Here is a 10,610-nt window from a genome sequence, read left to right on the forward strand (position 1 = left end):
TAAAGTGTTTAGCACTTACTCCCAAGCAAAAAGTGTATGCACATTCAAGAAAGCAGCCTTCATGACCTTAGGGTTGTCTAGTCAAGGTGTTGAGTCTTGTTGAGATGCTCAAGTTGTGAAGAGTTGCAATAACTAAGCTTAGGATTCAAATAAGTTAGCCAAGATCTGTCATTCAAATGTGCTTCCTAACCAACTCATGGGCTAGTCTATGTCCCTTTGTTTGCCCTCTTGAAGTTATGCAACGTGCACGTGTATGACAAATTGTTAAGCGAGTAGGTCAACTAGGAAAGGGCTGAGCTTGGAAAGCTTACAACCTGAAGGGCCAAGTTGTCTAAGTGCCCAAGGGCCTAGTGAGGCCAATTTACCGAGTCCACTTTCAATACCATAGACAATCATGGCTGACTTGAGCAATCCAAAGCCAAAATGGGTAGATCGTAACGAACATGGCCCAAGTTGGGCATTTTATGGCCAACTAACAAGATCAAGGGCCAAAACTGGTTGAATGGATAGGACAAAAGGCCATATTTATTGGCCTAATGATGAAGACTAAGGCCAAATTGGGTTGATTGATGAAGGGTCTCTCTACATGAAGTTCCCGTCAGTTGTTGATGTGAATGCTATTTCAGAACTCCTTGAGCCTTTGCAAAAGGTGGTTACATAAGAGGAGAATTTCAGGCTGATCAAAGCATTTTCTTCCCTTGAGATCAAGGAGGCGTTAAACGATTTTGGGCTCCAGGAAATCTCCAAGATTTGATGGAGTTACTGCTGAAATGCTCAAGTATTTCTGGCCGATTTTGGGTGATAAAATAGTACGCATGATTAATACGTATTGGGCAAAAGGAAGCCTCCCTACATTATGGTCTAAAAGCGTAATCACTCTCATCTCCAAGGAGGCAATGGACTAAATTAAGCCGATGGAGGCCTCTCTATCTCTAATGGGCACCTCATGTACAAACTACTGGCCGAAGTTTTGACTGACAGACTGGTCCCAATTGTGCAAATATATGTTAGTAGCCGCCAGTAATCTGCCTTGAGAAAGAGGAGGAATCTGTTGGACAATGGTCTTACCGTCATAATGGCTACACTATGGGTCAAATCTTCAGGGGAAGAGACTAAATTTATTTAGCTCGATGTGGAAAAAACATTTGATGGAGTTAGATGGTATTACATCAGAAAAGGTATTGGATAGGATTGGTTTTGACGAAGAATTGCCAAGCTTGCCTTGTTTTCTTGTAGAGCAGGGGCACGCCTTCATTTCCCTCAACGGGTCTATCTTGGATCCTGTAGGAACTCGCAGAGGTGGGAGGTGAATAAACTAACCGCTTCCAGTCAAACTGAAGGTGATTACAAATATTCCTCTATCCAGCCTTATCATTCTATTTGCCCTGTCTTCTTGCTAGCCTGATCATTCTATCCATCCTGGGTAAGAACTTTAGGTAAAGCTAAATGGGAGGAACTTGCAACTGAAGTGCAAGCAAAGGAAAATGTATTTTGGCCTTAAGTCTTCAAGCCATCCATAGCTGAAACAGTTGGGAGGGGAGGCTTGTGACTTGCCAGGTTTGGTATCTGTAAAATTGGCAACTAGTTCAATCACGATGAAGGCCCCAAGTCATTTGGACAAGAGACAAGAGCCAAAGAGCCTATCCAACTCCTTTGGGTTATGGTGGGGACATAATTGCCATCAATTATGAAGGTCTTTGAATCTTGGATCATGGAGGAAACAAGGGCTCGCCTAGTTTAGAGCTCTGCAAGCCCGCAAGAAAGAATTCTCGAGGCTCTGAGCACCAAGGTGCTGAAAGGGTTGTGCGTAGGCAATCTGGATGCAGTGAACCTGGGGCTTCAATTTTCCTGATACAGTCATCAAAGATAACTTGGAAAAAAACATTGGATGTTGCGATTCTCCCTCAAGGATAGAATCTTCCAAGTTCCCAGTGTAGTCGTGGAAGTGAAGAGTCCCTGTCGCATCTCTTCTGGGATGGTTGTATCGCCGAGGAGGCTTGGCAACGGGTCCTTACACACTTGCGCATGCCAAATGACCAGCACCAAAACATGCTTTTTGATAACTTTGGTAGACTGCAAGCTAGAAGCAAGTCCACAATGCTTCCTCTTCAATCTGCCTGGCTTTTCACATTACGAGCAATTTGGGAAGCTCACACAACTACGGATCTTTGAAAGTGTCAAGATGGAAATCACTTGGCGGGGAGTAGCTTCCAATATGGAAGTCACTTGGCAAGAAGTAGCTTTCAAAGTATGGTGATTTTAAGAACCGGGCCACTCTTAGGTCGCAAAGACCTGCAGAATTCCAGGAAATCAACTTTAACCAAGTGTGGCCAGGCTGCTTGACTTGTGAACTCCAAAAAATCTGGGAGTCTAGCAATGAAGTTAGTCTCACTAAAATTAGTGAGACTTCAAACACTCCACCAAGTTTGGTGATGTGACAGTCAGATCTCTCTCTTCCCCTTTTGACAAAGCGTCTCATCGTAGACAAGTTACATGTGTGTGCTTTCCTGTCACCGCCCTACCACCCCAAGTACATGGACTTAGGTCTAGCGGGGCTCTGAAGGGTATCTTGTAAGTTGAGTGGATTTCGTGAAAAGGATCTCGCTTACATCCTAGGGGCTATTACTTGGCTCAAATCTTTATTCTGTAATGTGTCTAATATTGTTAGGAGTATCAATCAAATCTTTATTTAACTTGGGTCTACGTCGATGATGGAGATAAACTCTCCTTCCCATATTGTCTTGGTAAAATTTGGAGAAGGACGTCTCAAGCGTTTAACGCTTGCCACAAGCCTTGCTAGACTTCAACCAAGCCATCTCTCGCTCTTTATGAAATCAATGGTCGTCATTAGAAAGAGTCTGTGTGTTAATAGGTTTGCTAGTTCAATTGACATCAAAACGTTACTATTGCTCATAGACACATAGGATGAGACCATAAATCTTGCAAGAGGTGATTTACAGCTCAGTGCCAGAAGGAAGAGGTGGTTATAACTAAGTGTCAGAAGCAATGTAATTTGGGATCGAGAATTCTCTCTCTCTCTCTCTCTCTCTCTCTCACATCCAACTAACTCTCAAAACATATCCTTAAAAATGATTACATTCCTAATCTGCAATGAACTACTCATCGAAAATCAACATGAGGCACAAACTCCTGGTTATTTGGAATGGATGTCCTATGCACGATGGGTGACATTAGGGAGAACTGACTAGCAGCCTAGCATACACATTTGGCATTAGAAAAATGTCCGATACCAAGAACATCAGGAGCTATCTAATGCAATGTATAAAAGACCTTGAAGTGGGAATACTGTCACCCAGCACAGAGGAGAGAGGGTTTAAATTTGCAAGCAGAACCTGCAGGGGAGCAAATAACTTTGCAGGAAAGTACCTTCTAAGTACATGTTGCCAGCACATTGGCAACCCTCAAACACACAGCCTCCATTCAATCACATACGAACCCAATGCCCATTCTGGGCACGCACTTACTTCTTGCAAGTGAAACAGTAGACAACCACACCAGTCCGAGGATTGGCAGGATGAGGTTGTTTATGCACCTCTCTCACATGAAACAGCTTGGATGCTTTTCTGAAAAAATGGGAGTCTTTCTTCCACCTTCTAACATGTGCCATGAGCACACAAGGTGAAGGGGATCTATTGTTTTCTTCTTGTGAAAAAAGAAGCCACTTTAGGGTTTCAAGCAGGGGCTGATACAGGTGATCATAGTAAACAACATCTGAAGCTAAGATGACATCAAAAGCTCGGCCAACAACCTGCATGTCCTCCAGGTTGCCCCATCGGAGGGTTTTGACACAGACATTTCCGCCATTGCCAGAATTTTTGACAATCTCCTCATTAAGGGAGATATTGTGGAGGATATTAGGAGTAACATGAGGCAAATCAGTGATGGTCACATCAGCTCCAAGAACCGCTGACAGAACTCCTACCATGCCAGTGCCTGCCCCAAGCTCAAGTACCCTGATTGGTGAAGGCCAGGACAGTGACGCTGATGTCACAGGTGCTTCTACCTTACATAAAACATCTTTCTCCTTGAAAAACCCTGGAAAAGAAGCCTTGAATTAGCATTCAATCAAAGAGAAGAACCATTATCATCAAAGAGACATACCATCAGAGCATCTGGGGGAACTCCTGATCATGACCTGTTCCTCCATCGTGCTCTGATCTCTAACAGAAGCCTCCAACTTGTGTGCCACCACTGTTGGCTGAAATGTGACAGAAGCACTCTGTAAGTAAACATCCGACGACTGGTTCTCTGAGCATCCATGTCCACCCGGCTTCGAAGTTATCTGATCTGTAACAGAAACCTCCAACTTCAGTGCCACCATTGTTGGCTGAAATGTGACGCAAGCACTTCCCTCGTCATGACAGGCACTCTCCAAGCCAACACCTAGTAACTGGTTCTCTGTGCATCCATGTCCAAATGAGCTACGAGAAAATCCTCGATTCTTCAGAGATCCAACTGATTCTATCCACTGATACAAGCGAGGAAGCTCACTAGAGTGCATCCCTGAGACGCCGAAAATATCCTCAAGAATCCAGCACAATGCATATGCGGCCGGCCATATCTGGAAGGACAGGCCGCGGCTCGGCACTTGACAGAGGGTGATCTGAGACTGGCGACTGCGCAAGGGGTAGAGGACAGTCTCGGCCGCATCACTGTCCTTCACTACCGGCTGCAGAGGCGAGGCTCCTTCGACTAGGCGTGCTTCGTCTTGTTCTTCGTCCTCCTGCAGCAATGGCGATTCAGGAGCAGAAGAGAGGCTTACCATGGGTATAAGCGGCCGCCTTTAATCTTACCCGCAGAGCGGATTTTTGAAATTCCGGTCGAAACAGCACTGATAGAGTTGTTTCATGAGAAGGGTGTGTATGATATTAGAAATCCTACCCTAATGGTTAAATTAAATTAGGGCAAGGGCATCACAAAAATACGAGGTTTAGTGTTAAATGAACGGTCTCAAACCGTGAAATGTTATACTTAACAAGGTTTTCGTCCCTACTATTAAAAGTGTTGGTGAACACTCGACAAGGGGCATTCTATTGCACTCCTTGGTGTTTAATCTTGGTTTAACTACCCTTCATTACAATAATACGCATGTTAATGTGAGAGTAACAACAAAGTAAGGCAACCACGGCTAATCACACCAATCACCATATCAAGGGCGCTAGATGCTTTGCATGTGATTTTCTTGAAGCACCTTAAGGGTACACCTCTTAATTAGCCAATGACATGATGATGATGAGCCAATCGCTAATGAATCACCTTATTTAGAAGAGTTGGAAAACATTTTACATCTAGAAATGATTTTAACACACAGAAAAGAATCTTTGCAATGGATTTGTCATTCATAGATGGTGGTCAATTCTTAGAACTATTATGAGTGGTTGTTGAGTGCTGCATCAGGCCTTTTTATGAGATCATCTAGTTGTATTTCATCCTTGTATTTACTTGCTTCACATGAGGTCAAGTGATTAGAATTCAAGGGAAAACTCTGCGGCCTCATCCTTATATTTACTTGCTTCACATGAGGTCAAGTGATTAGAATTCAAGGGAAACTCTACGACCTCCCAATTTTATGTAATAGTTAGAAGATGATATATGATATCAGTACCCTATGAAAAAAAAAAGGTTTTCAAATATCATTTTGACAAAGGCTATGTGTATATCACAAGGCCAAAGAAAAATGCACACACCTTAGGATCAAGGGGCTACTTGTTGTATGGGTTATTCTTGTTGAATGGATCTTGAGGATTAACAAAAAAAATTCAAATTTACCATTGTCAAACCATGGCACTATATTGGCACAAAGGACAAAATGAACATGGGGTCATGGTGAATTATTTCACCATAAATGGGAAGTGGAAAATTTTCCACTACAAGACATTGAGCCTTATAAGAAGCAAAAGCAACTGACTTTTAAAGATAGGCTCACGCGAATCTTTTCTATTTATGAAATGAAAGTTTTAGAACCTCTTCTGAAGCTCCAAAAACCTTTCCAAGCCTAAAGAAGCTCTCTCTTTAAAAATATATAGAAATATATAAATGTTTTGCTATAACTATTCAATATAGAGAAAGAAAATAGTTTTTCCCTTCTTTCTTTGGGGCCTTTTTTTTGTCTTTTCTTCGTGCTTGCTAAACTCTCTCTCTCTCTCTCTCTCTCTCTCTCTCTCTCTCTCTCTCTCTCTCTCTCTCTCTCTCTCTCTCTCTCTCTCTCTCTCTCTCTCTCTCTCTCTCTCTCTCTCTCTCACACACACACACACACACACACACATATAACTTGAGGCACCTCACACCAAACTATGGTTGTTTGACACCCTAGTCACAATTACACTACTCTATGGAGTAAAAGTATGGGCGTGTAGCTTGTGCCACATGCATCTCAATCCACTCACTGATTAGATCGGAACATAGAGAGATTATTATGATGGCTAGGATTGCATGGAAAGACCACTAGTCATGATGATAGCATATATGATTAGGAGTAAGCCTTCCATTCCACATCCCATTGTCATAGTAGAACTAGGGACAACACCTATAGTCATAGACACACTCTTCAAGGCCCTGTTGGTGTTGATAGATGACTATCTAGATGAGCCTACATGGTTTGAATGTTAACTACCTTCCACCTTTTGACTACAGCCTTGATTGCCCTATGCTTTCTCTCAATCAATCAAGGTTGAACTAGGTGATCAGAGATGATATTGTGAGGACTGAGACAGTGAAGACATGGATCCACCCATCACTCCCTCTGGGATTGAGGATGGAGTTCAATTGGCCACTTCTTGTGTCTCTCTGATGAGACAAATTCACTATTCAGCTAGCATACATGGGCCCATCTTTCCCATAGCATACAAGTTACCATCAAATAGATTTGTACCTCCTCTCACATGCTACTAATGGAGGTAGATGGACAATTACTCTAGTAGAGGATAGGACTTTCCAACTTTGTGGCTAAGAGCTAGAGATAGAGGAGCATTATATATGTAGATGCACAATATACTATGACATATGTGGATGATAAAATTACCTCTTTTGTGATGATTTTGGACCTCTTTGTCATGTCATGGAGTACGAGGTCTAGAGATGCCTAGGTTTTTTTCTCCTAGAGCTCCAAAGGTGCTACACAACACTACTATAGGATAGGAGGCCACCTCACACAAAGGGACCCACAAGAGAGCAACGACAAACTTTATTCACAGATTTGACCCCATTGACACCAATAGCCTTGTAGAGATAGAGCCACCGTACGAGACACCTCCCATTCCATGTTGGGGAGTCACATTGGATAGAGCCATTTCACTTCGTCAAGCACAATGACCCCATCTAGCAAGACCACATCTGAGGAGGCTGAATCAGAGGCCATTGTTATGAAACACTAAAGACTCACCACCAGCATATCATTTGCAAATCTTGAGATCAACTACTACAACCAATAATTTCCACCACATTTTCTTGTACATAGTTCTATTAGATTTGGGTTTCCTTTTCCATATTCCAATGGGATAACACTACACATGGTTCTACTTAAGCATAGTCCCATTTTAAAGTTATTCTTAGCATTGTTTCACAGACCACTTACTCATTTTAACGTTTTCTTCACTAGAGTGATCACATGAACATGCTATAAAAGGAAGGCCCCTTCAAAGCCATCGTCAATCCTTTTTTCACCCAATCAAAGTTCTTCTAGCTAGCCTTAACCACCTTGCCTATAATTTACCTAGACCGCCCATCTAAGCTTTATAGAGAAAGCGTGCGGGTGGATAGAGCCATCTTTATATGAGCTTATTTGAAATTAAAGTAGTTTTTATTCTTCTCATATTTGTTGTGTATTACCTACTTTTTGCTCAGATTCTGTTTGCTATGCCATGTAACTTTTACATGGTATTAGAGCCCAAAGGGGCTCTAAGGAGTGAAGAGTATGTGAGAGGTAAGGGCTTCAACAAAGAAGAGGAGAAATGCCATCTGCTACATCAGGTAGCGATGTTGGTGTATCGAGAGGTGGTATTACTATACCAATGATTCAAACACTGAGGATTCGACCATTAAATTTCATATAAAGACAAGTTAGATAGTATAAACTACACTTTGTGGAAGTTTAAAATTACAAATATCCTTGATTCTTACGAGCTTTTGGAGATGGTGCTGGGGATGGACCTAGAGCCACAGCCCACCCCTAACCCATCAAATTTGAGTATTATGTATGATTCCTCCAAATATAGGCTTGGAAATGAAGGAACATAGATATGCTATGTGCCTTAATTACAAGTTGTTCTAATAGCATTTTGACCTTGATTCAATATACAACAAAGGCATGAGAGGCTTGGAACATACTAAGGAATTAGTATGAAATGTGAAATTAAACAAGGATCCAAAACTTGGAGAATCAACTAGCAGTAGAGAAGTTTTTTGAAGGAGAGACAACTCAAGTGTTCATCACTCAAGTCAAGAATCTACATGACTAGATGGTCGGTACTGGGATACAAAAGACCAGTGAGGAGCAAGCTAAGAGGTGTCTTTGGATTTCTCCACCAAAGTTTATAGATTAGTAACTACCCTAAACACTTAGTGAGATCCCAAGCTTTGATATTTGAGGAACTTTTTGCACTACTAATGGAGAAGAAGTTGAGACTTAGAGCCCAAGAAGGTAGTAATAGTGGAGATATTGCATTCTCTGGCAATGCAAAAGGCAAAGCTATCAACAGTGATAAAAAGAAAAAGGATGGTAACATAAATTTTCAAGGAGAGTGCTTCTACTACAAGAAGAGAGGACATGCAATTACAGATTATTGTATCAAGAAGCTAGACTAAAAAAATGGCATTGTGAAGACTAAAGAGAAGGAAATAGCCAATATGGCTAAAGCAAAGTTGGAGTTATTCATGATGACCATTGAGGAAGTGTGTCTCTTGATGCAAGAAATCTATTGCTGACTTATGGGTATTGGATAGTGGTATCTCCTTCCAACAAGAAAGGTTTATATAGTTCTATAAAGCCTCTATAAGAATCCATCATTGTGATGGTTGAAAATGATGCTAAATTCCCATCTAAGAGCAAAGTACTATTTCCTTTGATGCTACAAATGGCGAACTAAAAAATCTTTCAAATGTGTTATATGTTCTAGAGATTAAGAGAAATCTATTATTAATTACTTCTATAACTAATCATGGCCATGAGGTGAGGTTCACCAAGATAGTTGCAAAAATGATCAAAAGTGCTAGCAAAGTTGTCAGAAGGAGAAATAAGAAATAACATATATGAGCTAAGTGTTCTTACAACCACCGCTAGTGTGGGGATAAGTAAACTTTGGCATAAACAATTTGGTTACATTGGTTTTGAAGTGTTAAAGGAGATGCATAAGTACGATATGGTTGCTCACCTCCCTGCAGTAAAACTAAAATGAAGGAACCATGTGAAGCTTGGATGATGGATAAGCAATAGAGAAAGGCATTTCCATAAGAAAGCAAGAATAGAGTGAAGGCTCCTCTAGAGTTTGTGCATGCACACTTGTGTGGTAAAATGCTTACACAAGCCTTAGGGAGAACTTCTTATTTTATATTGATTGTCAATGACTATAGTAGCAAGATGTGGGTGTATTTCCTTCATGATCAAACTCAAGTTTTTGATAAGTCTAAAGAAAGACTAAAACTTGTTGGGAATGCAATTGGGTGAAGAATTTTAGAATATATGGGGTGGTGAATTTAACTCAAGTGAGTTTGAAGACTTTTGCAAGAGCAAAGAGATTAAGTGTCAATTGACGATGCCTCATAGATATTAGCAAAGTGGCATTGTTGAACATTGAAAGCACACCATTATGGAAATGGTAAGGTGCATGCTTAAGGGCAAACCAATTAGGGCATAAGTTGTTAATACTACAGTCTACATTCTTAATCAAAGTTACACAAAGACTCTTAAGGGCGGGCAAAACTCCTCATGAGGCCTATACTAAATAAGAAACCATTTGTCTCGCACTTTAGGACTTTTGGATGTGAATGCTATTTACATGTTTCATAGGATAAGAGGAGCAAGCTAAAAGTAAAAAGTACAAAATGTATCTTCTTGGGTTATAGTGATGAGAAAAAGGCTTACAAATTGTATGACCAAGAAGCAAAGAAGATCATAGCAGGCCATGTTATGGTGTTCAAGGAGTAGCCATACAAGTACTTCCGCTTTATCATTCAGCAAAGAGAGTCCACTATGAACATGTCCCAAGAGCTGTCCCCACCCTCAAGGAGGGAGAAGGAAGCATCATCTTTAGATGATGAGGAGAAAGTTTATCAATTTGCAATCATACCACTAGAAAAGCCATTGTTGAGATGGGGTGAAGTAATTCTATGATCCCAATAAGCCTATGTCTATCACTATCGAGGAAAAGGTAGATGGACCAATGAGGTCTCAAAGCATAGAGAAACAAAAAAATGATTCTACTCACATAGTCAATATGGCATTGATGGTTGAGATTATGAGAGAAATAAAGAAGCTAGCAAACTTGGAAGACCACTTACCGATAGAGCATGGAGAGTAGCTATGCAAGCTAAGTATGACAACATAATGAATAATGATACTTGGAAGCTAATGGATTGGCCAGAAAAGAGAAATA

General features: G+C 41.1%; 1 protein-coding gene across 1 annotated transcript; it reads right to left on the reverse strand.

Annotated features, from left to right (window-relative positions):
• Positions 1-3,267: 3,267 nt before the first annotated feature.
• LOC148040287 (uncharacterized) lies at positions 3,268-4,873 on the reverse strand. Its single transcript, XM_087698112.1, has 2 exons — positions 4,123-4,873; positions 3,268-4,056 (listed from the first exon to the last, which is right to left on the reverse strand). The coding sequence occupies exons 1-2, from the start codon at positions 4,784-4,786 to the stop codon at positions 3,482-3,484; spliced, it is 1,239 nt and encodes a 412-aa protein (XP_087554238.1). The 5' UTR covers positions 4,787-4,873; the 3' UTR covers positions 3,268-3,481.
• Between the last annotated feature and the right edge of the window lie 5,737 nt (positions 4,874-10,610).

Source organism: Lygodium microphyllum, chromosome 2, assembly GCF_053477565.2.
Source record: "Lygodium microphyllum isolate KBCC chromosome 2, Lygodium_microphyllum_v1.1.10, whole genome shotgun sequence".
In the NCBI taxonomy this organism is placed as follows: Eukaryota; Viridiplantae; Streptophyta; class Polypodiopsida; order Schizaeales; family Lygodiaceae; genus Lygodium; species Lygodium microphyllum.